The sequence below is a fragment of the Symphodus melops genome, assembly GCF_947650265.1.
Source record: "Symphodus melops genome assembly, chromosome: 3".
Taxonomy (NCBI): domain Eukaryota; kingdom Metazoa; phylum Chordata; class Actinopteri; order Labriformes; family Labridae; genus Symphodus; species Symphodus melops.
This window is the reverse complement of record NC_136693.1, coordinates 9,897,193-9,923,931: the sequence shown is the minus strand read 5'-3', so window position 1 is coordinate 9,923,931 and position 26,739 is coordinate 9,897,193. Positions and strand designations below refer to the sequence as shown.

Sequence of the window (26,739 nt, the reverse complement as noted above, 5' to 3'; positions counted from 1 at the left end):
CTGCCTGCGGTTTGGTGATGTCAAATGCATCTTGAAACCATAATCAATATCATTGCTTTAATGAACTATAATCATTGTAGAAAAAAAAAATCTGAGAAAAAAAGCAGGTATTAGCAGCATTTTGTGCATGTGAAGTCCCTCTTTCAAACGTCTAGAATGATGTAAATGGATATCAGATGATGTACTTGAATCACTTAGTGTCATCAAAGCTAATCTTATTTGATACTGATGACACTTTTTAAACAATACCCAACTCTATTGACAGCAAGTGAGTCAAATGATAGACTTCCGTCGACCATGCAGCCATTAAGGATCAACGTGGGCATCACACATAGTTCCCATCGTGTATATATTCATTCATGTGCTTGAGCATGTTGAAAGCTCTTATACTTTCATCGAGACTGAAAGATCACCTGCTAGGAATGTGTCCCTCTCAAGTTTAGTTTGTCAATCTGTTACTGGTTGCTTGAATTGAAAATAAACCGATGTTCTTGTTACTTTCAACATTACAGCAATAAATTACAGCTTTTGTATGATGGGGGAAAAAAAGAGAGATATGCAAAGGGTTAGATGTTTTACAAAAAAAAAAAATGCAATTTGTAACAAAGAGTGACTAAACTATGACAGGGGAATGTGGTGGGGTCCTGATAAGTCCTCGACGGCAGTATTAAAGCAGCCCCTGCGTTCCTTCTGGGGTTTTACACACCCTCGTGAATTGATGGAGGTGTCAGCTGACTCCTAGTAACTCATGCACTTTCAGGCTGCACATCATTGTGTGTGTTTGCGCGCGCGCGCGCGCTTTCACATGCTGCTTTCCCTTTTACAGGATACTGCTGGACTCCAGATACTGAATTTAAACATACTATGTCATTTACATGTGACATGCTAGGTATAGGACTATCTAAATAACTTCAGGAGAGTTGTTTTCCAGTATCATCCAGTAACATGCATGTAAAACGAGTGCATTTAGGCTAGATGTGCAGGACTTGACATTTAACACTAAAAATCAGATAAAGTCCTCTTTCATCACTTTTTAATAACTTCTAATTAATAAGCCATGAAATATATCCCGAGTGTGAGATATTTCATTGTCCCTGAGTCCCTTGAAACCAACACCTTTTCTCTTAAGGGGTCCTCTTTATACTTACCCTATATTATGTAGAGTTATGTGAGTCACTAATAAGTCTTATTTATTAAAACGCAATTTCTTTTTAAGCTGCACGAAATCAAAGCTCTTCACTATGCATGATGACATTTCGTTTTCATTACAGAGCAAAGCACCCTTGATAAGCATTGCCTTGAATGAAGCTCGTGAAAGAATGAAGGGGTGGTCTCACGTGACTGTGAAGCTCCAGTCCAGTTCACATGACGTGAAGAGAGAGAGAGAGAGAGAGAAAGAGAAAGAGAGAGAGAGAGAGAGGCGGTTTACGCAGTCAGGCTGTGCGCGACATCTAACCGCGTTTAACCGCTCGTTTCCAACAGGGCATGTCCTTATGAACACTGAATAATTCTTCCGTCTTTCCGAGGTCAGAAGAGGAAAGCAAACAACACCGGGAAGAGCGCAAAAGTGACGTCTCGTGTTTTAGATAACTGTCCGCGAAGTCAAGTGTGATTGACGGTGCGCTCGTGAGGACCCACCTGCGCCTGAAGCGGCGACGCTTCACTTCCTCTCTGGTGTCTTCTCCTGACCTTCTTCGTTCAACATTTCTTCTGTTTGCTTTGATTTGAGAGATGAAGCTATTTCACGCTTTGGCCGTGCTCATCATCGCCTGGTTTGCGGTAACAGGTGAGTGTCCTGCTGGTTTAAAGCACATCTTCATCACCTTGCTGATCTGCAACGACTGTAGCTGTGACGTCAGAGTTGTTCACTACTAGGCTACCTGTAAGTCAGGTATGAGTTCTTGTGATGTTTAGGCCTACTATTGTGTCAAGAGGCTGGTGATCGGTTACATTTAGACACAGAGGTTGACCGGGATGTAAAATGATAGTCAGTGAATAAAACTGACGTTTCATTTCCCATAAAATGTGTGAATATTTATTTATGACATATTTAATAGCCTCTCTCAGTGTTAACTGTCCTCCCGAACACAACTAGTTGACGATGACGATGTTAGGACATTTCAGAGGCCAGACAAGTAATGAAGGCTAAAGTTAAGCAATAGATCTGCATATTAATGGGAAATAGCCTAAATAAAACATAATAATTACAGATTGTTAAAAAGATTATTGCTTGCTGAATGTTTCTGTGTATAATATTGATTTTGCAATAGGATTCAGTAGACCTGAGTTGTGTTATCTGTTTTGCAGATTTTACAATAATGGACACATACTAGGCTATGTAGCTAAATAGTCATAGCCTATGCACTAGATGCACATTTTAACAAATAGTATTTCATGCTGGTAACCAGAGAAAACCAGATGTCCTCCAAGTTTAACCATCAGTGCTTGATGCTTTGAGCATTTAGAAAATCCAAAGGTTAGCTGTCCTGAGGTAGTTGTGTCAAAACAGACAGGCTTGACCTGAAAACCCCTTGGACCTGATGCTGTTCTATTCTGTTCTGTTCTATACTAATGCCTCGGTTTTGTGAATGTTGTGGAGCAGCAGATTGAACCCATTGTTGTGTCATTTGAGAGCTTCACATGACTGGGGCGATTGCTTTTTGTTGGCACACAGGTCATTAGGGGCCTACTGACAGTGTGAGTGTATCAGCAGTTTAATCGCCCTGAGCGCGCACACACACACACACACACACACACACGCTCAAACACACACACAACCTCGCTGACTGAGTCAAAGATCACATTTCAATTATAGCTTGGTTGTATTTTTTCTTCTTGACGCTTTCATTATGATTGAAGAGCATGTATACTCTTTATAAATGAGAAAGCATCTCATTTATAAAGAGTATACATGCTCTGTTTTGTTTCCTACTTTTCAACATCTTTCAAGATATCCAACATCAGCAACCCCCCCTATTGAAAATGCAGCATGGGATACCTTTCTGTTTTTTAATCTGTCCAAACAGACTGTCTAATGCTGCTATCTTCAGCCTGATACTTTGTACACACAGCGGCTGCTTTACCTCATGATCAGATTGCAGTGTTGTGCAAACCGTGGGCTGTGTGTTTACATGGTGAACGGAGAGGTGACATCAGGGTCATGTTACAGTAAGGCAGCGAAGCACCAAAGTATACTGCCTTTTCTTTATGACTTTTCTTTATTCTTTATCAATAGATGGTAGAAACGGTGAAAGCTTAATGAGATGTGAAAATAGGGCAGAGGGAGTGTTCAGTCAGTCGCTTGTGTAATAAGAGAGTTGTAAAAATGAATCACAGAAGCATGTTGGGCCAAAGCTAATTCAATCAGTCCCTTAGAAATATGAGCTGGTAATCAGCAATTATTTAGAGAAACTTACAATTACAATAATCATCTTAGCAGGAAAATGCTGCATTTGTACTTTATTACATGCCAAGAAAGATTAGAGATGTTGTGTCTGTATTTCATTGTATTGTTTGGTCGATGAATGAAATCCACTTACAAATAAAATATGTGCATTCGTGGCCTGTGAAATGAATAAACAGTGATATGTTTTTTTATTTGACTGTACATGCTCAGCTGATGAGAGCACGTTTGGCCGATAAGGACAGAACCAGCCCGTTCATGCTGTGTGTCTCTGCTGCCTTTGAGTTAACCAAAAAGGAACAGTCACAGTCACAAAATCACAACAACCGAACAGAACTGTCTCCATCTTTGTACAGGTATTCATCCTGGGAAGTGCAAAGACAGCTGTTAAATCCCTGCTGCGTGTGACTGTCCCATAAAAGGGATTTTTTTTCCAGGATATTAGTTGTCGTTTTCTTAAGCGTAGGAGTCTGGAAAAGCCACCTCAGCTTCCAAATTATATATGTGACAGTTATCTTCTCACACGGTCATGCAGGCACATTTGAAAGTTCCCAGGTTGGCCAAGCTGCTAAATGCTTTCTTAACAATTCAGTTCATAAGAGCCCAAAGTTTGGCTCTACGTCTGTTAGACCTGTGAAAGGACAGCACATCATTCTGTCTGGAAAGAGAGTGCAGACCTCTGCTGGTGACTCTGTGTACTGCCTGGTTGTGTATGTAGGACATGAAATCATGTGACGCCGGTGGTTACGTTATCATAATCCTCTGTTTTCATTTATACTCATGGTGGAGCTTTTATCTAACCAGACAAGTCATATAAAAAAGAAGACCCAGATAGATATGCTTTAGCAATATCTAAGTGTGCCTTGTAGTATCATTGATGTTAAATATTAACAACTTTATAGCTCAAGCAGTCTACAGGTCATATTGTGCATTCATGGGCTACGTATACAGAATTTTGTTTTTCCCAGTTGGACATGTTATGACACAAATCACCCAACTCTAAAAAGCATGACATGTGTGTGACACAGTTTGTCCATGTTTTTACTGTCCATTGTTTTTCCTTGTGTCTCATTGTGTTCACTTCTTCTTCAGGCCGCTCTCAGGCTGTTACTCTGGAGGTGAGGGCGGGCGACTCCACCTGCATAAAGGCGGAGCTTTCAGCATCGTTCTCCATCACATACAACACCTCCAGCAGCACGGTACGCACAGTGACCACATCAGCACTAGCGTTTCCTGTCTCTTAAAAAAAGAACACTCATCTTATTGATCGTAGCTCCTTTGTTAACATGTGTGTCTCCTTTCTTTTCCGCAGAGAACAGCGCAGTTCTCTCTGCCTGACTCCGCCACAGTGGATTCAGGCAGCAGCTCATGTGGCACAGACAGCAGCTCGCCCTGGCTGGTGGCCGTGTTTGGACCTGGCCACGCTCTGGGATTAAGCTTTTCAACCAATGGAAGTCTGTACAATGTGGCTAACCTGACGCTGCAGTACAACCTCAGTGACACTTCAGTCTTCCCCGAGGCAGACAGCTCCGGTGAGGACAGAAATAAAAATGATGCATCGTGTGCGGCGTAAACCGTGTTATACGTTAACAAAAAGTAAATGTTTCATGTTACATTACAGCATTTCAGTCTGAAACAAACAAGTGATTAACAAAGAACTAGTGCCTTTTTTTCTCGGGGATTATGCAGACTGATTTGTTGCATGTTTGATTTTGTCCTAGATGTGGTCACTGTCGTATCGTCCTCAGTTGGGATCTGGGCAACGATCAACACCACCTACCGCTGTGAGAGTCCCACCACTTTCCTTGTTGGAGGATCAACTGTCACTTTTTCTGGCACAAGACTAGAGGCGTACATGCCACAAAATGAACTCAGTCCAACAGGTACTGTTAGTCCAACCTCAATACTGCGTGCTCATTTCTAGATTGTTCGATTTATTTTTTTTTCTTTAAAGGCCATTATACATTTTTTTTATACCTTTCCTGCTTCAGAGAGTGTATGTATGGCAGATCAGGCTAGTACTACAGCTCCACCAACTACTGCCAGTACTACAACAACCCCGACCCCAGCCCCGACCCCTCCAGGAACGCCTGAACGGGGCACCTACTCCGTGAACAACAGAAACGGCAGTGTGTGTCTCCTGGCCCGGATGGGACTGCAGCTCAACGTTTCTTATTTCTCTCTCTCTCAGAACAAGGTAAAGGAGAGATTTTACAACCCATAGTAAACTATTCCAGATAGGCCTGTCCTTTCTGACTTGTGTAAAACAAATGAACCACATTTGTCTTTGTTTCCAGACTGTCCAAGAATTAGTAAACCTGAGTCCCAATGAGACCAGTGTATCAGGATCATGTGAAGCCAGCAGTGCTTCCCTGGTTTTAACACAAGAGCAAATCACCACGCTCAACCTCACCTTCACCCTGGTAGGATTGTCTTCCTCTTGTGTGAATTTAGATCCTGTTTTGTTTTTCATTTGTAGTGTAGGTGTTAATTGAAACCTTCTCCTGTTCACAGAACTCTACAAGCAACAAGTACCGGCTGAGTGCCATAACTCTGCTCGCTAACTGGTCTGATATGACGGGTAAATTATCATTGGAAGACTCAAACTTTTTCCTCCTGGCTCTTGAGTTCTTTAAATCAGTGTGACCCACCTCTCTGCACAGCTCCTTTCTGGGCCAGTAACACCAGCCTGGACTACCTGCGGAGCACCCTGGGCCGCTCCTACATGTGCAACGCAGAGCAAACTCTGGCTGTAGTGCCAACTTTCTCTCTCAACACATTCAGAGTGCAGGTGCAACCCTTTGAAGTCACCACAAACCAGTTCGCAACAGGTAACAATGCTTCGTTTTTTACTCCTCCGCTCATTTTTGGGTTGTTTTTTTTAACTCAGACCTGAGCTTCTTTCACACAGAAGCTACTGCAGGTGACATTTGTGTGACTGTGTCTCCATGAGATTACAAGATTAAGAATTCTTACCAGTATGTCTGTTAAAACAAAAACATATCACAACCAGCCCTTAATCATACCGTTCATCTTAGCTGAGCTAAGCTAAGTTCTTTTCAGACAGACACCTGAGTGGTATGTGCTTTTAAATCCATCCATGACAAGAAAAGGAAAGTAAGTGAAAGGAAAGAAAGTACATTCCATGAAATTCCAAACGTTTTAAAAGCTTTTTCTGTTAAGACTTATATGTCATTTAGCTGTATCAACATTTACCGACATTTGTTGTGGCACATTTTTCAGCGCTGGTAGGAACAGTTGATTTCCCCTCAACAAAAGCATGTTTTTGTCCTGGATGTCTCAGCCATAATGGAGAGCGTTTAAATGAATGAACTTTTCTTAGACAATCCTCAGACAGTCTTGAATCAAAAGGTCATGGGTTAAGAATCAGTAATCCTTCTGTTCAACATTTCAAAGGAGCTTTAAACCATGAACTGCAAAAACGTGTTCAGCCAGTCGAAATGCACAGACTGGGCATTTTTCCAGATGAAAAACTCTACGAACTAACTTCTCATCGTCTCTTTTTTTCCTTCCAACATCCAGCCGAAGAGTGTCAGATTGACCAGACCCAGATGTTGATCCCCATCATCGTGGGAGCAGCTCTTGCCGGCTTGGTGCTAATCGTCCTCATTGCGTATCTAATAGGCAGGAAGAGGAGCCACGCTGGATACCAAACTATCTGAGTGGAGCTTTTATTTCAAACTTAAACCTGGCAGAGGAGAGGAACCATAGTGTGAGAGAGAGCACGTATTAAGACTAGATGCAACATGAGTGAATGGAAGCGGTCGGTACTCTGTGGTGAGTGCGTGCCATTTTTGCATATCATATGTGACCGCTGCATATTTTACTTTCACTTTGTCCGTGAGGTGAGAAGCCAAAGACCTGCTCAGTTTAGTTTGTGTGATCATCTAGATGGAGTCTAAAAGGAGCGAGGCAGTCTGAATTTGCCACAGCAATTTCCCCATCAGCTGCTCTATTCTCCTTTCATTGTTCCATGAAATGTTTGAATTTGCTCAAACTGCTGGTTTGTTGTTTGTAGCTTTACATTTAAAAAAAAAAGATCTTTTTGTATCCCATGCAATTTCAGAAGCAGAGAATCAATAAACGGCACAAGAAGAATATTGATTCTAAAAAGAGCCAACAGCCTGGCCCCCGTTCTTTCTTCTTGAGCCTACTCGTGTTGACGAGCAGTTTTAATAAGCTTCCTGAGCGTTACGATTATCCCAGAGACTCAAAGAAAAGGGAAATGAATTTGTATCTTTTCTCATCATGTTGCTCCACAGCCAAAAGCCTGAGCTGTCCCAGGAGGGAAATCCAACATACAAAGTACACTCTTATAATTCTGACGATAACAAGGTGGGTTACTATTTTGTGTAAACGGCGTGTAGTGGTCTGAACACAAACACACACGGTTTTGTAGCTCTGCATAACTACATGTTTATATCATGAAGTGAAATAGTGCATGGGCACTTTTAGCTATGAACACTTCTCCCCACCTCTGGAAGGAAATGTTGATAGGACTTGTCGTGATTTGATCTTTTAAGTTTTAAAGAAAATGGTGTGAACTCGTTTTCTATTGTGCATCTCACAGAAACTTAATAAACTCTTCAAAGTTCAGCACTCTTTATTTCTCCATGAGTATTTCATTTTAGCACTCGTAGATTTTCCAGAAGTGAAATAAACACGAGCATTAGCTCTGGTGTGTGTTACACGGAGTATTCCGGCCTGGAACCAATGCCACGGTTATTTTTGTCCCGAGCAACATCGCTATTCCCAACAGAACAAAGTGGATACACCTTTGATAGAAAAAGAGAGCAGCCCTTTCTCGCCTGTGAAGGAAAAGGTCACAAACTTTGACAAACAACTTAATAATTACATGAAGTAGATATTGAAATGTTGCAGAAATATATCACTTCAGTGTGATTCACATTCAGTTGGTTCCAGCATGAGGATTTGTCGGAGTTTCTCAATGTGAGTAAAGTTGGCCTCATGGCTGTGTTTAAACTGTGCAACACATCATTAATATGACCTGGCCTCAACTTTGTCTTTTACCTTTTATATTAAAGTGCAAAATATCACATTTCAGTTAGTCTCAAATGGAATCATCAGTTCATACAGCACATAGCTTTGACTAGTCTTCATCATATATTTACACTGAAGCTGTATGATCAATCTATTTAAGACACATTATTATACAGTATGATGTCAGCATGACTTTAGTCAGTGAAAAAAAAAGAAGAAGTGCAAACTAGCTAGTGGGGACTCATCCCAGTGGAATGTTTTTCATATGACAGGTAGTCGAGTTTGGTTCAAGATTCTTCTGCGATGATGCGAAATCGACACGTCTCCCGCAGCTTCGTCAAGGTTGCCATGGAGAGACTTCCCGGTTCAGTGAATATTTTCTAGGATGGACAGAATAAAACACCAGGGCCCATTTTTAACTCATGTTCAGACAATAATCTCAGAGAGCTCCTCACTTGGCTTTAAAAATCCTCAGCGAGGAGTCATTCTGTGAGCGACGGAGCGAGGAAGGGACCAGGATCTAGCCTGAACTTGAAAAGCTTAGGATTGTTTTACTAGGAGAAAGTCTTTGTACTTCGGGGGCCTTTTTCAAAACGACCAAAGGGCCATAAAGCTTCGTAGCACAATTCTAAGAAATATATTGTTGCCTCAGAATTCCCCCCTCTAAGTTAAGACAAAAGTTATTCACAAAGCATCTTAGCCCTCGTGAGGGCTCTGAAGTGAAAAGCTGTTCGGAGTGAGGAGGACTTTTAAGAGGCTTAAGAGTTACTCAGGCGGAGAAGGAAATGGAAGAAAGATGGAGAAATGGCTGAGCACATAAAAAATGACAGCTCTGTCACTTTAAGAGAAGTAATACCGATGTAAAGGAGCGATATAAGAATTGTTTCCAAATACTGAGATACAGAGATGTTCATTACATGAGTGGTTATAATTAGACGATGTCTGACCACATCCTGTGATCAGCTCGTTGGTTTTTAACTGCCTATTACCACCATTTATATTTTTGCTCTTTTTTTTGGATCAGCCAGTCAAAGCTGTGTCGTAGCCATCAATGGGCTAAACTTCACTTCCTCAGTAAGTTCCTGTGTCTGCCCTTTATTGCACTAGATCACTCCAAAGTTGGGACAGCTTGATAGAATTTATTAAGCCAAGTGAGGAGCCGTCTCCGATTACTCTCAGACAGTTTGTAAATATGGACACTCGATTAAAGGATTACAAACAGCAGTCAAATAGAACTATAGAACTCGTGTTTGTACCTGCATGAATGTGTGGCATTCATCCACAAATGGTCCATGGGTGATCTGCTTGAAGCTTTGGCAGACGTCTGGTAGAGACTGGGCCTGTTGGATCAGAGCCTCGTTGTGGTGGATGAGTGTCAGAGCCACCCGGAACAGGATTTTAGAGCCCTCGTAAAACAGGCAATCCCAAATCCGCAGAACTGTCTGCAAGGCAACAACAACAACATATGAGTGAAAGACGGCGACGCGTCTATGACCTGATGCTGTTTGTTCTACATCAGCTTAACTACTGAAAATGATTACAGCACCATGACATGTGACACTAACAGGGCATCTACATATTTTGTTATCATGTAACTCAGCTGCTGTAATCAAGTGAGGTACAGGAAGAACCTGAGCTTCAGCAGCTACTCTGAATCAAGGTCAGGAATAAGTCATTGCCTGGTGGGAATAATAAAATAAACCTCTCCATGTGTTACAGCCTCTTGGTGAAGCTACCATGTGTATCTGGTGAGTCCACAACCCTCCCATAGCTTTTTGAATTTGGAAAGAAACGGACAAATCAAAGGAGACTTAGATTATGACGGCGCTTTTATTGTTTGAAATATAAGAAGCAGAGGTAACGATCCCAGCGTGAACGTTTACAATAACTTCCTCATGTGTCGTTAAAGTCTTAGATGTTTCAACACAGTCTGTTACTACACCTCAAGAAACTCTTGAATAAAGAAACGGCTGCTCATGGTAAGTGACAATGGCAGGACTTGACTGAAGCACACTCACCTCTACTGGTAACACGTCTATGTAGAGGCAGATGAACCATCGGGAGACCACCAGGGTCCACATGACATTTTGATCCAGCATGGTCTGCCACACTCCGGGGACTTTGACTTTCACAAGTTCCCCCAACACCTCCTGGTCCGTCTTTAGTCCCAGCATGGCTGGACTGTAGTAGTCTGGAACCCCCCCCCCCCCACACACACACGCACACACGCACACACATTATTGGGAGTTGTACAATACTCTCCATGTCGCTGTTTGAGTGTGTACAAGATACTAAATAAACCACACTGTAGTTCTAACGCCATAAACAGAAGATCATGTGACCTACAGGATTTTGTTTTATAAAAACCAAGAGTGCAATGACCAACTACTGTCAGGACACAAGCTTGAAAAAACTGTTTAATGTACACACACACACACACACACCCACACGCACACACACGCACACACCTGGTAAGATTCTCCCAAGGAGTGCGTCCATCAGCCAGAAGGATTTCTCTTCATCTTTTGTGATGATGAGTAGATACCCAGCTATAAAGTTCATCCCCTGGAGACAAAAGAGAGTCACCTTCATGTTACACAGGGACGTTGTGATCCTTCATGAGCAGGTTTCATTACAGACTGTCGAGCTGGTTTTTATGAAAGCATTCAATGAAGACCCCAAATCTTCTGTTAAATGTCTTTCTTGGGGGGGAGCTTATTACTAATATCAAAATAAAACAAAGACAACTTAATACATGTGGAGTTGTAATACAAACGACACAGTAGACAAACAGAAGGTAGATACTGAAGCGTGATTACAAACAGGAGCCGTTGTTTGAAAGGTTAGTCACATAAAGAAGAGACCAGGGAGCATTGTTACATTTCTTCACTCTGTTGAAATGTTGAATTTTAAGTGTGACCTGCATGTAACTGAAAAATCTAAAGATGATGAAGGACAGTTTGAAGAGACACATCAAAGATCGACTTCCATCCAGAGAAAAGACCCTCTGCTGGACACTCGAGCTCAGACAGGAAGACGAGCTGTTTCAATGCTGCAGCTAACGTGGATCATAATAATAAAGTACAGTACAAACAGGTGATCTGAGCGGGACAGATAGATGGATGGAACCATGAGCACAGCTCTGCTGCCTCTTTGAATTGCAAAACAAGCCTCTCATAATTTGGTGACTGGGTATCTAAAACAATTCCATCCACTCAAATTGTCCATTTTAGACTGCAACAAATATTAGAGTTTATATTCAAGTCTGTTGTGCTTTTTTTCCCCACGCCAAATCCAGACAAACCATTGGCCTTGTACATGAACACATTTTGGGAGCTCCCTGACAAAATCAAATATTCCCTTTTTCATTTTGAACAAGTCTGATAATGCAGAATCCCCCCCCAGCGAGAGCTTCAGTGGTATTACCTGACAGTAGCCCACAGTGGGGTTGTGGTGGCCGTATGCCAGCAACACGTTGTACAGAGCTTTTTGTAGACATGGGTTGGACGTCTTGCGGAATTGGACATTGTCTGGAAATGTTCTGTTCAAGTCTGTAAAAAAATATATAATATAATATATACACAAACACATATATATTTATTTATTTAGTTTACTTAGTGTTGTATACACTGCAGTGTTGCTGCAAATTCAAGCACCAGAGTCTCCTTAACCTTTTCAATCATTACCGTAAATTCCGGACTATAAGCCGCTACTTTTTTCTCACACTTCGAGCACTGCGGCTTCTACTCCGGTGCGGCTAATGCATGGTTTTTTATGGGGGACAATGAGCTTCTGCCGCAAAAACATTTGACTTCGTCACGTCGGATCTTAATATCAGTCATTTTGCGCTTCATGCACGCACCCTCATCATGGAAAACACACGGAGAAGTACATATGATGCAGCTTTCAAGCTAAAGCCGATCGACCTGGCTGTCAAAGAAGCTAACAGAGCTGCTGCACGTTAAGATGACACTGACAGCGACAACAGAGACTGAGGAAGTGAGTAATGAAGTCATTCTGAGGCAGTGAATGGATGGACTTTTTCCTGTGAAATATATTACGGTCATCTTTTTCATCAGCCGTGTTACAGACACCGTCGGCTAGGCTTCGTATTGTAACGGTTCATGTTGTAAAGTCAGTAGTTGATAACGTGTTCATAATTCCGATTATGTGGAGAGTCAGTGAATGCACCAGCGAGAACGCTGGGGGAGAGAGTTGGATTGTTACGGCAAGTTATGTGTTGTTCTCTGCTGTAAACGGCGTGGTCACGGCCGACAGTGATCGGGTTATTAAGTTATTATTTGAACGCTCTCGTCGTCCTTTAACGTCCGTACGGACGCTACAGTATTTGCGGATGTTACCGGTAGCCTACGTCTGTGTAAATAGCTCTTGTTATAGCGTGGACACCTGCGGCTTATAATCAAGTGCGGCTTATATATGTACAAATACATTTATTTACTTATTTTTAGCCGGTGCGGCTTATATCCAGGTGCGCTCAATAGTACGGAATTTACGGTACTTCAGTCTTGTGATCCGACAACATCTAAACAAACACATAGTGTATATTTGCATGTCAAGCCTGACTGAACATTCCAGTAAACTAATACACAATGCAAACACGAGCTTCATACTGTTGAGGTCACATTTGTTTGAGCGAGATCAAATGATTGATCAGGTCTTAAACGCTTTGTTACATGACTGAGTTCTGTAGAAAATAGCATCTTAAAACATTGCTTAGTTTATCTTTCTCTGTTTGGTTTATAATTTTTAATGAGTTTGTGTTTGTTCGTTTATCGTTGTCTTCTGTAAAGCACATTGGGTTTACGGTTGTATGAAATGTGCTGTACATATAAAATTGACTTGAACCACAGTTTTTTCTTCTCTAATACGCCTCATGTTTATGGATCTATCACTTGCTACCCTGGATCCTTTCTCGTAAATCAGCACTCCCTTCAAACGATGTAATGATGAAGAGGATTTCCATTTACTTCAAAGTGATGCAGATGAGACACTCGACACTGAAAACAAGATTCTGTAATGCCGGGTAAGAGAAACAAAACAGCAAACTGTCAGACACCCTTCTGTGTGGCATCGTCGGCAGAACTATCAACCGGTCAACTAAACCGACTGTTTCTGGGGTTCAACTGTTCTGTGCTTACAGTCCAGAGTCAGTGAGACAGAATACTGTGAGTAGATCCTACAAAATAAAATCTTCAATGTTACTTATTTTACAGTTTCTCTGTTTCTACAGTTACATGTTCAACAGGACAAGGTAAAACAAAAAGCTTTGTGCCATTTAGACATGTTTCTGTTGCTCTCTGTCATCCCTGACTGATGTCTCTTAATGTTTTGTTTACTTTTCAGTGTTTGCACAAGTAGGCGGTGTGAAGAAAATAAACAACTCTTTATTGTTTAAATAGGTCTTCAAAGACAACGCATAACTGAAAACTGACTTTGCTCCTTTACTCTTTTAAAAACGTCTTCATTGGGGATGGTGTGAGGTGTAAAGAGATGTCAGTCAGCACATGGATGAAGGAGAAAGTGCTTTGACAGTCTGACCTGTGCAGATGGTCTCCTTCAGTTTACGGTCATGCTGGGCTTCGATAAGAGACTGGTAATATCCTGGGTTCTTCTCCAGCTTTTCTTGGGCCCCGCTAGCTGCCATCCAGATCAGAGCTCTGTGCTCATTAGGAATCCCCTTACGCACATAACGTTTTACTGAAGGAGAGGGGGAACAGTTCAGTTAAGATGCACTGAATACACAACACACACACAGCTGGCTTGCTCATTTTTCACACTTACATGTTACATTCTTCTGCACCTTGTTTTTCCCCTTCAGCAGTTTGGACCACTTGATGGATCGCCGGGTAAGCACAACAAGGTACTCAGACATGAGCTCCTCATATGACTCATAATCAAAGTCCTCTGAGCGCTCAAAGCCGTACGGATCCACACTAGGCCCAAAAGTTACAACAAAAAAGAAAAAAAGAAAGACTGTAAATACCTTGAATGAAACATTGTCATGCATTCAAATCAAAAGTCTTTTAAGATTAATTATGGGCTTCAACCTGTGTATTATTGTAGTATATGTCACTGAGCTTGGGGCAAAATGAGAATTTCACAATACATGTAAAGAATGTTATTGTGTCTACTTAAAACTGCTGATGCTTTTATTATGAAGGCCTTGTCCTTACATCCTTACTTTGTGCTTTATCCTCTCTAGTTAAGCTTGAACTAAGCACTGAGGAAAGATAGAAGGTTTACTTGGTCAAACTTGTCTTTTCTTTTGAATATGAATCATTTTGTGTACAAGAACTAAATGTGGAGTTAGACTCCAGATGAAAAAGTTGTGTGTGTAGGTGGCTCAACCTTAAGCCTTCAGTAACAAGATTATCTCCCTGTAGCTTAACTCTTCCTCAAAAGCAAAGTCATCCAATAAGAAGAACATTCACATACAAAGCAGTACTCTCTATATCAATCCTGCACATTTACAACTGTCTTCACATGTACATATCTTACCTCCAGTAAAGTTCACATTCAGTTACATATGCCTGACAACATTGTGTTTTAAATGTTAAATTCAATGTTAAACGTTAAGTTCAATCCTGCATGTATACACATCTTCTTATTCGTATTTGTATATGTTTAGTGCTTATTTGCTTTGGATTTACTATTATGTTGTTTTATTTTCTAACCAGCTGCTGTAACATCACAATTCTCCAGATTGGGATTAATAAAGCAAATCTATGATCCGTTTTACTGCATCTTTTCTGAACATGTTGAAACACAACTGCTGGTAGACTACACACAGTATTCGCTGAGTGAAAACAAAAGGTGTCATCTTGCAAATGCAATGCTACCCCATGTTGTTGCCCAAACAAGGGATGGGCGCATATTAGAAGTTCAGGTGTGAAAGTGTAGCCTGTTTTCACTTGCAACAGATTCCCTTGTCATTTAAACCATAGCTCAAGGTTTGTGTTGTTTTGAAACAAACATCTACAAAAGGCCAAATGCTTTGTGTCTATATATATATATATATGTCCATATGCTTCTGTTCTGCACTATTTGCAGAGTGTCCAATATGTAGCCAGGAGCTAGTTTGTAATGTACACTTTAACAAAACTATGGCAATGTAATTAATAAATCTTTCCCTCATGAAAGTTGTTCACATTTTTTGGTTTATTCACTTGTATGGATAATTCGGAGGTTGTAAAAGTAGCCTTATGGTGGCAAACATTGTTATTAAAATGAAATAACCCCATTTTAACTAAAGTATCTAACAGTACTGTTGTCACATTGTCTTTAAATCTGTCTGAAATATTTCCCAAAAGGCTTTCACATCATAATCTTCAAGCAGGTAGGATTTACTGTCGGGCTTTTTGGGGTCACGATGCGTCGTTATGAGCAGGATCAGGTTTCTAATTTTTCTGACAAAAACCAAACTGTTAGAGTAATGCACACCTCTGCCTCTTTATATTACTATATTAATCAGCTGAATACATTTACCTAAGAGACATTAAATTGAAAGACAGTGTAGAATGAAGATGTGCTTTAACTTTTCAGACTTTATATGGCTCTGGAAGATTTAAAGAAGAAAAAAACTACGCACAATTTACCGCAATCATCGCGATAAATTAACATTCGGGGGAAAACTAAGGATTACTTCTCGCAATCATCGCGATATGATAAAATAAATATGGTAGTATTTTATCGGTAGCCGTTAGCAATGGGCTAACAACTTGAGTAAGTGTTTTAAATAGTTTCCTAATGCTTTCAACTACCACGAAATGAGGGATGAAGTAATTAGCTGCTACTAAATTTAGTTATCGGGTAAGTTACTTAGCTAGTCCTGGCTCCACATAGTCATTGAGATGATGTTTTTTTAACGCGAACATAGTGCAAACATAGACGGTTGCTAAGTTTACCTTTCCACTCTGCTTCTGGCTGTTCCGTTGACCGTGGAGGGGCTCTGACCGCTCGCCTTGTTCTTCTTCTCCATTGCCTCACTTCACCTCCAGTGTTATCATGAAAGTCTGTGCAAGTGTCAGACTCTGTAATCCACCGAGTTGTGTTTCCACCAACAGCTCAAAAACATGCTCTTGTACGTGACGTGAATGTCGAAGAAATCACAAAAGTCGAGTCGAAGTCATTTATCGTCGACTTCTAACTTTATCCATGTTGGCGTACTGCGGAGTGAAAAGGGACTAGAAGCTGCCTTTTCTCTGGGATTAACATGCTATCCTCGAAGACGGGAAGCTTTGAAAAAGCATCCCCACGCTTTGTTCCACTTTACCGAGAAGTCAAATGACTGAAATGTTGAATTGTTATAAAACACGCCGTGTTAAAAAACGGAGTTTGCTTGGAGTCTTATCGGCATCCACACATACACCTGCTGCTGCTGCTTCTGCCCCCCTTTGGGTCTCCTCTTGGAGAACAACCAACCAGTATGAGGCGCTAAAAACTATATTTACATGAAGAAAACTAAAGCTGTCCTAAAACACCAAGCCACTGAAAATCCACCGGCCCGCACCGTGCGAAGTGGGTTGAAAATGTTTTTAGTAGTGACGTTTGTCCCAGGACACACACACGTCAATCAAAACTAATGCTGCCTTCAGGTGATTCTCGTAGTATCCGACCTCAGAGACATCGGGGTGTGTAATGACGTTTATAAAGCATTCAGGGTTTGTTTGTTTTTTACGTGCAGATACTTAACTAAAGGAGGGAGATATGATAGGTTTAAAGCTATTTAATTGTGACTCTACACATGTTTTATTGTAGTTTTTGGTTTGTACATTTGCTGAAACGTCGACAAGATAATTTTTTAAAAGAAGTGTAAAGTCTGTTAAAGATTGAACAACTTTTTTATTCTTTTTGACCTGATACAAATGTATGACTTTTAGTCGTATTTGTACTTTACAATAATACATCACCATCCTTGTTGTGCAACAAGTAGGCAAACTTATGTTTTTGCTACGCTCACACATTGTAGAATATTTTATCATACGCTTATTTTATCAATATAAACGCTACAGACCATAGACTGTAAATAACAAATCTTTATAGACTGCGACACACATGGCAACATAAACTTTCACGTTCACAACTCCTTAATGAGGAATGACTCCGTAATGTCCGATAACACGTAAAGGCAACAAGCCGCGCCCTCTTTGACACAGCCACGTAGCACAGGTAGTTCAGTCATATGTTGACATCATGCGCCTGTGGAGGACATTAGTAATTCATTAAATACCTGGAACTACATTTCTGCTGCACAGGGGATTCAGGTCTCCCCCCACCTAATTAAATAGAAAAGAGACTTTTAAGTCGGGCCCATGCTTAATGGATGACCTCAAAATAACTTAGCATTGATGTTCCTGTTTACCTTTCTCTCTTTATAAACCCAGTATCAGCCCATCATCCCGTTTTTTTAAGAGAAACATGTTTGAAAGCATATTATATTGTTTGTACAAATACATTGAAATTAAAAAAAGATAAAGACAAGTCTTTCACACTTGCTCAAGTAAAAGTAGAAAGCTCTTTCTGTAAAAGATGATGAGCACCAACATGACTCAGACTTCAACAGTCACCTGACTTAAATTTAATTATGTGCTAATAAGAGAATCTGGAGCAGAGCCCCAGACACTCACTGTCCCAGGATGACATTAAGGTTGCTCCGCTGGCTTTTTAGCCATCTTTTAACATCATTGTTTTGTATTATCCATGGCTGGAAAAGGAGAAACATTATGTCCGGATAGAAAAGTGTTAGGGCAATCAAAACAAAAACGTATCACTATAGCCATCCTGCATAAATCACTAAAAAAATGTAGAAACAAAGAACCTGTATTATTTGTATTATTCAGTTTTTGTACATTTTCCACCTGCCCTGTATTCTGTATTCTGTTTATCATACGCAGATAGATAAGAACACCATACTCCTAACAGCACTACCAGAACGGAGCATGAAGAATCGGGATAAGCCTTGATATGGACAGATGATGGATCATGTAGGCCTTGACCTTTTATCCTCTCGTAATATACCAGAGTAAGTCTAAATACTTGCGAGTGTAATCCTGCTGGTGGGCGGGGTCTGATTTGTCAACAGGATGAACTTTCAGCTATGGACACATTTGGCACAGTTTTAAGCAGAAATTCCTCTCTTGCAGTGCTCATATAAACCTTCAATCTTAAAGTCTCACTTGAGCTGATTATTCCTGTTTATAAACTTATCTGTATTGCCTGATAGATTCTCTATCATTAAAAAAATATTCTCAGGTACTTGTTGTTACCAGGACAACTTGTTGATGATGAATAAAGCCAGTTTTTTTATTATTAAATTTGACAAAAAGCTAACTACCCTATTTTATTTATTATTTAAGAATGAGACAGGATTGATTTTAAAAGTTTATTTAGAAATGAAAAAAAAAACAATATTAAAACACTTCTAGTTTACAGTAAAAGTTAAACACCATACAACCTGTAGAGAATTATGACGAGGAAATATTTACATGTTATAAATGATTTGACACACAGTAACACTTGAACATCGTGGACCAGGTATGGCTTTGGTGTATTTCCGTTTTCCGTCGCCGCTCTGCGTGGCTGTTTGTTACTGCAGCTCAGACCCCCCCTCATTATTGTTTATTGTATACGTCTTCATGTTTGCAATGCTAGTGCACTACTTTGACTAATCTTAATTTAAACTGCATTAAAATGAGACTGTGCTTGACTAGAAACATATGAAGTTCTAGGTTTGTATAATTTGTACATTTGATATTAACCTAAAAAGTAAAGGTGTCAGTAAATCGTATAATCTTTGGTTTATATGTTTGTTTTACTGAAGGATCCCCATAGTTGACTGTTGTGTACTTTGCTCTGTGTTTTGGACTTTCTCTCTCAGGTTCAACTGTAGAAAATGATACAGCACAAGTCTCACTCTCTGTAAATGCAGTCGTTTTGGCAGCGTCATCACAAACTGTTAAACTCTGCAGCATACGGCTTTCTTTTGTGTCCAGTTGTGTGACTTCCACTTTTTCCTCTATATCGTTCTCTTTTCCATCTGCTGGATTCTCATTTGTTTGTTTACAATGGGTTGGTGCTTTCGTATTATTAGTAAGACAGAGGTTCACTTTTTGAAAAGTTACCAATCGAGAATCAAAAGCTGTCTCATAATTATCAGATTGTTGTGGTGGTACTGAAAGCAAGGGAGTGACAGTTTCCGGTACCGGTTGGGGGGAGAAATCAGTCAGATCATCATCATCATTATCATCATCATCTTCTTCACAATATTCAAATCTGCAGACACATGGAATGGGGTACTTTGGCAACCTTCGATGTGTGGTCTCAGCTTTGATTGGATTCAGATTTCCCAGTCTATCTTTCTCTACCTGCTCCATCGATGTAGGAAGTCTCTCAGCTTTTGATCTTAAGGGACTTCTCCCTTCAGTCACTGAAGCCAAAGGTTCACATACAGTTGATCCCATTGAAGGGTGTTGTTGGGCTCTTTGAGGATCTTCTGTCATCAGGTTAAAAATCTCTCCAAAGGACGAGCTTTGTGACGGATTCGCAGAATTTGTTTTAGGAGAACTATCCACGGATTTGGACCACACAGGTGAGCAGGTTATGATGGTTGCCAGATGCCTGTGAACCTGGGTTTCTACCTGAGGAGTTATCCTGCATGGTTCTGGTAGTGTGTTCTCAGTGACATATGCTAAACAGATTATCTGAAGATGTCCATGTTTTAAGGTACCGGTCATTTTGTTTTCTTCTACTGTAGTCTGAGTATTACCATATTCCCCTGGCACCCTGTCCTCAGCATCGCTATGATAAACGTGATCCTCCATCTGGGCTTCGAATGAACAACGGTCTTCATCCATTGGGTGTGTATCTCCCATTTGCTTTCTTTGCTCGATGTTCATTGATTTCAAATCAAACATTTCTTCCAGATTGGAGGTAACTTTTCTTGACACATCCACTTTGTGCTCAGATTTTTGTTCCTTCCCTTTTGTCGTTTTCTTTTCTTTTGACTGCTGTTCGTCAGATTTACGTTTCCTTTGCATGTGCTGGTTTTGTATTTGAACAGTTTGTTCAGCTGCATGTTGGTGCAGCTTTTCATGACAAGCTACCCTCTCTTTCACACTACTTGTTACCTGGACTCCACCAGAAGCTCTGTCTGTTGGACTCTTCAAGACACTTCCCTTACGCACAGTGGCCAACGTCTCAAACTTCTCCATCAGAGATGATAAAAGGATGCCTCTTCCAATAACTCTTGGTTTGATTGGCTGTTTCTTCAAAATGTTCTGGCCCCTCTCCTTCTGTTGAGCCATGGCAAATTTAGCAACAATATTGTTCACACTGCCTCCCCTTTTCAGTCCTTTTTCTCTTCCATCGCGAGCCTTTGTATGCATGTCATGCTCACTGTCTTGGCGGCTGTTAATACAACCCCCCAGCACTCTCGGACAAAGTGTTCCCACCTCCCTTTGGTGGGTGAGGGGAGGTTTAGGAGTGGATCTTGAGAATTTGGATTGGAGTATCTGGAATGTGGTAAGGCGCCTGGATGTTAAGTCTCCTGCTTTTTGATCTCCTCCACGTTCTTTTTGTGGATCTGACCAGCAGGGCATCTTGGAACAGGTCTCAGCATTCTTTTCCCAGGTCATTTGAAGTTCTTTCTTGAGCTGAACAATAGTGCAACTTGTCTGAAGTTGGCTGTCTAAACAATCTGTGTTTCTTTCCACAACAATATCCCACCCTGCTGTCTCCAAGTTTGGGCCGGTCAGCTTTGTAAGATCCCGTGTTAGGTAATGCAGGAGACTCTCCAGAATCTCTCGGAGAACAGGGCGACAGTTGCGATCTCTTACCAACTTCCTCAACATACCGGCATCAGGGCTGATACTGGCTTTCCAAGAATCTGGTCTATGGAGAGTGGAGAACGAGCACAACTTAATCCCTGTAGCATCTGCAGCCAAGTGTTATCACTGTAAACAAAGAGAACGGTTTGGGCCTGTTCTCTTTGTAAAATGTCTTAAAATAAAGATGTTAAGGTAACCTAATAGGTTTGGATTAACCAAGCCAACAAGTCGAACATAAACGTTATAGTCCAGTCAGGGTTTAGCTGTCTCACTGGAGCAATGATATCACACCAATTTGACAGTTGTGAAATACAAAGCTATATTTGTGTTTTACATTTTGTATCAAAAGGTGGAGTTGTTTTTGAAAGGGAATTTACCTATTGCCAAATTAATCCCAGTAAATTCACTCCAAAGTACAGTAGGGCTGGGCAATTAATGGAAAACAACATTCAGAATCTCTAACCGACATAATCTAGCCCATGTTGATTATTCGGATTATTTTCAGGGCAGTCACGTGACGACACGTCCAATCCACCACATGGACACATTTTGTCTTTAGGGAAGACGACACCAAACAAAAATGTAAACACTGCTGGAATTTTTTTTTTTTTTTTTTTAAATAAATGCAAGTTATTTATTTACTACTGTTTTCGAGAAATTCATTTCTAATTTAAAACTAAAATGTGTTTTCAGTTTTGGCGATGATTTGATTTCAGTTCAAAATATTCAATAAATAACTAGAAAATAGTTAATCAAATATACACTATCATTAGAAAACAACACCCAGCTTGAATAGTTGAGCTTATTTACAGTAGAGCCCATGTCAGTGAACTATGAGAACTAAAATGATCGCTCATTAATCGTCATTAAGGTAAAATGTTCTGTTAATCGTGATAGTGATTGGAGGTCATATCGCCCAGCCCTACTCCAGAGCAACTATTTTTATCATCTTCAACTCCATATTTTTCCCTGGATGACTTTATGCTGTCACCTCGCAGCACTTTACATGAACATCAAATTCCAATAGTCATCCCAGACTGGCAGCAAAGAGGGGAGGAGATATAACGTTCACACTCCAGCGTAGTGAACTTGTTACAGATTAGTTCAGCGCATTGTAGAGGAGGTTTGTGCAGCATGAGGAGGAGAATTGGTAGAACATTAAGACAGAAGAAAGACAAAGAGAAACAGGCATATCATGCACATTTATCTCAGTCCATTTTAATGTTTATATCGTATTAATGTTCACCATGTGATGGGGCTTTTCACAATAAAGTACACTAAACAGTGATCACAGTGTATATGATAGAAGTATTACACCTTAGTAATGTAATGCATACAAGTTAAAATCATTCAAACATTTCAGGACATGTTACATGCATGAAAAAGATTGCTGTAGTTCAAAAATTCTGAAGCTTTCTGCGACGAGAGATCACAGAAAGCCTATCTTAAACTCACACATTGTTTTTCCATGACATCGGTTTGTGCTTCATGTTAATACAAGTTAGTTTTAGAAAAGGATGTCAGATAAGGAAATGCATGTTGTTTGTTGAACATGAAGCCTATCTCTGTATACTGTATATCCTCCACATGGTATTGTCAGACATTTGAAATAGCGTCAAAAACAAGCATTGGAGGGAGGACTTGAATCAAGCACGCTTGACCCAAGAAAACACCTGCAGTCATTGCTGCATGTTTTGCAGCTGCCAGCGGATGTCAATTAAACTATGTCAGTTCCAAACAGATCAGTGTGTACATGACTAGAGGGTCATTTAGGATAAGAGCAGGCAGTTTTAGAGGCATGTGCAGTTCCTTTGTGCAGCCAGTAGGGTTCAGGCCAGTGAAGAGAAGATTTACTTGTCTATGCACTTCTCTGCAGATGCTGCTTTGTAAAGCGCTTCTCCCAGCTCCTCCAGGCGCTCTCTTTTGTCCAGATCCTGGTACAGACTTTGGGGAACCTGGCTCAAGCCGTGCATGAGGCCATAGAGACAGCCAGCGATCAGACCTGTGGCTTCACTCTCACCTACAAAAAGAGCATTTTCACTGATGTAACATTCAGCAAGTTGTTTTGGTTTTTTTTCACGTGACCTATATATTTGATATAGTCCTGCAATGTGCATCATGCTGTGGTTTTCACCTCCATGGAACATGGCTCGTTTACACAGTCCGGTCCAGTCACTGCCGGCAGCTAGAAGGGCATCGTAGGCTATCATGGGAGCATCGTGACCTCTCCGGCCTGCACGGCCCTCTGAGCTCCAGCGCTTATATATCTGTACATTGACATAGACAGAATACAGCAAGGAACTTCCTGTTAGGTTATTTTATAATGAACAACCCGAAGGCTTGTATTTGTTGTGTTTATTTATCTGTTCTGTACCTTGTCCATCTCCTCTGGGTCATAAGAATCAGGGAAGGACGCTTTGTTCTGTCCTTCATTCTCTATCTCTCTCTCTTCCAGGTAAAACTGCCACTTGGCCTCAAAGTAGAACCAGTTTTCCTGATATTCTGCTCAGGAGTGTAAGATCAGACAGATATTCTTTTATCAGCTTTCAACACACAACCCAACGTGAGGAATTCTCTTTACTGACAAACACTATATTTTTTTTTATGCGTTAACTTCAACACAGACAGAAGCACAAACTAACCTGACATGTGTCGTATAGTCTTCCTGCAGTACTCCTCAGCTCGAGGGATGACCTTCATGAGCTCGCGGCCCCAAGTCACAACAGGCTTCCCCTGGATCGCATAGGATGCAAACAAAGCTGACGTCAGGGAGCCGAGGAAGCCTGAAGCCAAGGAGGACACAAATAGTAACTGTGCAATATCTTTGTACTGACATTTCAAACTCAAAATCTGAATATATATAAATACTAACTAATAAAATACATGTAACATTATCAACTTTAGATGACACATTTGTTTGTATGGTGTATTTTAGAAAATGCTAACCTGTTGGATGGTTGTGGGTCATTCTGCCAATCTCTATGCTGACCTCCACCAGGTTGTCTAATCTCTCGGGCTGCCAATATCTCATACCCACACACATGGCCTTGGCAGCGGCACCAAAACCAGACCCTGTACATACACATATGTGTCTGTCTTAAAACACATCATTTAAATCACGTAGTTATGTTTTTAATAACAGTATCATGAATCTCCACTAGCCTTTTTCATTGAACGGTGTGTGCCAGGCGAGCAGGAAGTTATGTGGTTTGAGGTGAACACAGCCCTCCACAGTGGCAGGATCTGGAGCCTTACCCTGGAGAGACACCATGGCTTCAACATAGAGACGCACCAGCTCCCTGTACAGGTCTTCCAAACACCAGTAATCTGGACACATAGACGAATGCAGACTGAAAGGCATTCATGATTGGCATGCAAGACGAGATGAGTGGTACTGCGATGGGCTAAGTTTAGCTTCGCCCTGCCGCACCATAGATTAGGACCAGCATGCCTCAGAACAAGTGGAGTGACTTCCACACACCAAGGGGTCAACTGGGATCCTGGGGCAGATCCCACAGCCATCCTGCAACAATTAATTCATTTTGACTTTATGTGTTTTGAAGAAAGACCCTACGTTAACAAAGCATTATTTTGTACTGAGTAGTGAGTGATCTCGAATGTTAGCAACTTTCACCCTCTGGACCGGACTGTATTTCAGATCCTGTTACAGTGGATGAAAGAGGATAAACAAAGGATGTGTTCCTTTAAATCCTTCAATGAACGTGTTCAAAGAGGAAGTGGTAGAATCAAACTGGTTCTTTTTGGCTTAATATAAACTCCTTATTGTCTAAATGAATTTAATGAGGGATGATTGGCCACATATAACATTGATATTTTATTGTATGTTTTGGCATTAACAAGATGTATTACAACATGTGTATGTTGTGTTCGGGCTTTGTGTCTAAATTGGGCTTCCTAATCTCAATAGATGTCATCACCCTTTCACAGGACTGCTGTCACCGGCTTAGAACCGCATCTGCAGTCAAACATGACACCAGCAGATTACGGAGCTGCTATTGTTCAGCAAAGGGGAGCCGTGGATCATCTTTTCCAAAGTAGGCTATTTTGGACTTTTCTGTCCTGGCAACCGCTGCCCACCCTGCAGGGGGCTTGAAATGACTTTAGTGTGACAGAGGTTTTTTTCTTTGATGGTCAGTCACAAGGATGGATTATAGGTATGTCAGCGGGGTTATTCATTCAGAGATTCATTGTTCCAGTGAGTGATTAGCTGCTTCCATTGACTTTATAGAAGAAGGTGTTCTTAAAAACATCTAACACCTGGCTGGATAGGTCAGATGATGTCCATATATTATTGAACAGGTAACTAAATATGGCTTTTGGTTCTATTTAAAGCGATATGAAATAGAGTAATAGAGATTCATTAGAAACATTTAACAATGACAGAAAATCCTTATAAATATATATAAATCTTACCTGTTATAAGTGCTTCTGCTGTGGTCATGTGCATAAGTGTCGCATCACTCAGGGGCCAATTATCAGGGTCTAACTTCTGGGCCCCAAGTCCCCCTAAAGAGGCCAGTTCCTCTTGGATCTTCTTGCCTGAGGTGCAGCTCTCCCAACGGCCCTTTCTGTAGCCCAAGGCATCCCCAGCAGCACCCAGAACCATGGCTGCTTTGAATTTCTCCATAACACCAGGGTCCACTCACGGCGTCCTCTCCGAATTTATCACAGGGAAAACACACTCTAATCTTGAACAAAACCCCCACTCTGCCTCCTGGGATTAAGATGACACAGTTTTGTGAACAAATCTAAACGTTTTCCACGCTGCAGTCGATCTTCCCCGCCTCAAAAGGACTGCAGTCAGAGAACAAAAAATCTGTTTTCCAAATACATCTTAAAAACAATGGATTTTTTTAAAATTCCTGTTTGAAGTAAAAAATCACCAAAGACCTCCACAACACCTTTTCGCCCTAACTGCTCTTCTCGTATCTCATCTGTTGATTCACACAAAAACAAACACTCCCTGTCACAGTTTGGGGCGCACACAAGAGAGCATCATGTTCTTAGTCATAGTTTTTGTGTGGGGCGTTGTAGAGTTCAGCGGTGATCAGGTGTCTCCTAAAAAGGCAATCCCCATGGCACTGAAGCCTGGAAGCTGGATGGCTGGTTGTGGACTGGTAATGGGGGGCTGGACACACTGGGAGAGATGCTAATGTGTTGCTGGGTTGGACTGCAGACTTGTCAGCTGGTGCAGGACCTTGTTGACATCCCACCGGCCCCATGGGAGAAAGATAAGAATGAAAAATCATCCAGACTGGTGTCACCAGTGATGTGGTCATTGGTGGGTGAAGCTATACTTTCACCATGCTTAGCATTACCAGAAGAGCTAGTAATGATGATGATGGTATGTGGCAGGAATGCGACCTCATAAGGGATCACTGTTGCCAAGCGGACATTTTATACAAACAATAGGTCAGTAGTTCCTCATAAGAACCATGAAGATTTTTT

General features: G+C 41.0%; 3 protein-coding genes and 1 long non-coding RNA gene across 8 annotated transcripts; 2 read left to right on the top strand and 2 right to left on the bottom strand.

Moving 5' to 3' along the window:
* The first annotated feature begins 1,386 nt into the window (after positions 1-1,386).
* Positions 1,387-8,026, top strand: lamp1a (lysosomal associated membrane protein 1a). The gene is made up of 9 exons (XM_079338889.1): positions 1,387-1,786; positions 4,496-4,602; positions 4,716-4,935; positions 5,125-5,286; positions 5,395-5,600; positions 5,701-5,826; positions 5,918-5,984; positions 6,067-6,234; positions 6,947-8,026. The coding sequence occupies exons 1-9, from the start codon at positions 1,732-1,734 to the stop codon at positions 7,084-7,086; spliced, it is 1,251 nt and encodes a 416-aa protein (XP_079195015.1). The 5' UTR covers positions 1,387-1,731; the 3' UTR covers positions 7,087-8,026.
* On the bottom strand, positions 8,010-17,092 carry grtp1a (growth hormone regulated TBC protein 1a). The gene is made up of 8 exons (XM_079338891.1): positions 16,351-17,092; positions 14,228-14,379; positions 13,985-14,143; positions 11,852-11,976; positions 10,894-10,990; positions 10,444-10,616; positions 9,682-9,867; positions 8,010-8,805 (listed from the first exon to the last, which is right to left on the bottom strand). Exons 1-8 carry the CDS (start codon positions 16,422-16,424, stop codon positions 8,713-8,715), a joined length of 1,059 nt encoding a protein of 352 aa, XP_079195017.1. The 5' UTR covers positions 16,425-17,092; the 3' UTR covers positions 8,010-8,712.
* On the top strand, positions 15,825-25,686 carry LOC306820872. Of its 5 annotated transcripts, XR_013778725.1 has the most exons (6): positions 15,825-16,255; positions 18,340-18,467; positions 23,726-23,833; positions 23,931-24,077; positions 24,432-24,571; positions 25,219-25,686. It is a non-coding gene; the product is annotated as an uncharacterized lncRNA (long non-coding RNA). The 5 variants fall into 5 exon arrangements; XR_013778727.1 differs by lacking the exons at positions 24,432-24,571; positions 25,219-25,686 and having other exon boundaries at positions 23,726-23,784; positions 23,931-24,164; XR_013778728.1 differs by lacking the exons at positions 24,432-24,571; positions 25,219-25,686 and having other exon boundaries at positions 23,726-23,784; positions 23,895-24,164.
* On the bottom strand, positions 22,462-26,550 carry adprhl1 (ADP-ribosylhydrolase like 1). The gene is made up of 7 exons (XM_079338890.1): positions 25,705-26,550; positions 24,433-24,597; positions 24,217-24,342; positions 23,913-24,053; positions 23,645-23,772; positions 23,405-23,537; positions 22,462-23,290 (listed from the first exon to the last, which is right to left on the bottom strand). The coding sequence occupies exons 1-7, from the start codon at positions 25,916-25,918 to the stop codon at positions 23,121-23,123; spliced, it is 1,077 nt and encodes a 358-aa protein (XP_079195016.1). The 5' UTR covers positions 25,919-26,550; the 3' UTR covers positions 22,462-23,120.
* Positions 26,551-26,739: the final 189 nt, after the last annotated feature.

What these genes read in the sequence shown, in the direction of transcription:
- lamp1a (XM_079338889.1), top strand. Translation starts at nt 1,732, where the DNA reads ATGAAGCTATTTCACGCTTTGGCCGTGCTCATCATCGCCTGGTTTGCG. An exon ending in CCCCGAGGCAGACAGCTCCG is followed by an intron (nt 4,936 to 5,124) that starts GTGAGGACAGAA and finishes ATTTTGTCCTAG; the next exon opens with ATGTGGTCACTGTCGTATCG. An exon ending in TCTCTCTCTCTCAGAACAAG is followed by an intron (nt 5,601 to 5,700) that starts GTAAAGGAGAGA and finishes CTTTGTTTCCAG; the next exon opens with ACTGTCCAAGAATTAGTAAA.
- grtp1a (XM_079338891.1), bottom strand. Translation starts at nt 16,424, where the DNA reads ATGGAGAAGAAGAACAAGGCGAGCGGTCAGAGCCCCTCCACGGTCAAC. An exon ending in CCTTGGGAGAATCTTACCAG is followed by an intron (nt 10,617 to 10,893) that starts GTGTGTGCGTGT and finishes GGGGGGTTCCAG; the next exon opens with ACTACTACAGTCCAGCCATG. An exon ending in AATGCCACACATTCATGCAG is followed by an intron (nt 8,806 to 9,681) that starts GTACAAACACGA and finishes TGTCCATCCTAG; the next exon opens with AAAATATTCACTGAACCGGG.
- adprhl1 (XM_079338890.1), bottom strand. Translation starts at nt 25,918, where the DNA reads ATGGAGAAATTCAAAGCAGCCATGGTTCTGGGTGCTGCTGGGGATGCC. An exon ending in AGCAGAAGCACTTATAACAG is followed by an intron (nt 24,598 to 25,704) that starts GTAAGATTTATA and finishes CTATGTGTCCAG; the next exon opens with ATTACTGGTGTTTGGAAGAC. An exon ending in ACGAGCCATGTTCCATGGAG is followed by an intron (nt 23,291 to 23,404) that starts GTGAAAACCACA and finishes CTCTTTTTGTAG; the next exon opens with GTGAGAGTGAAGCCACAGGT.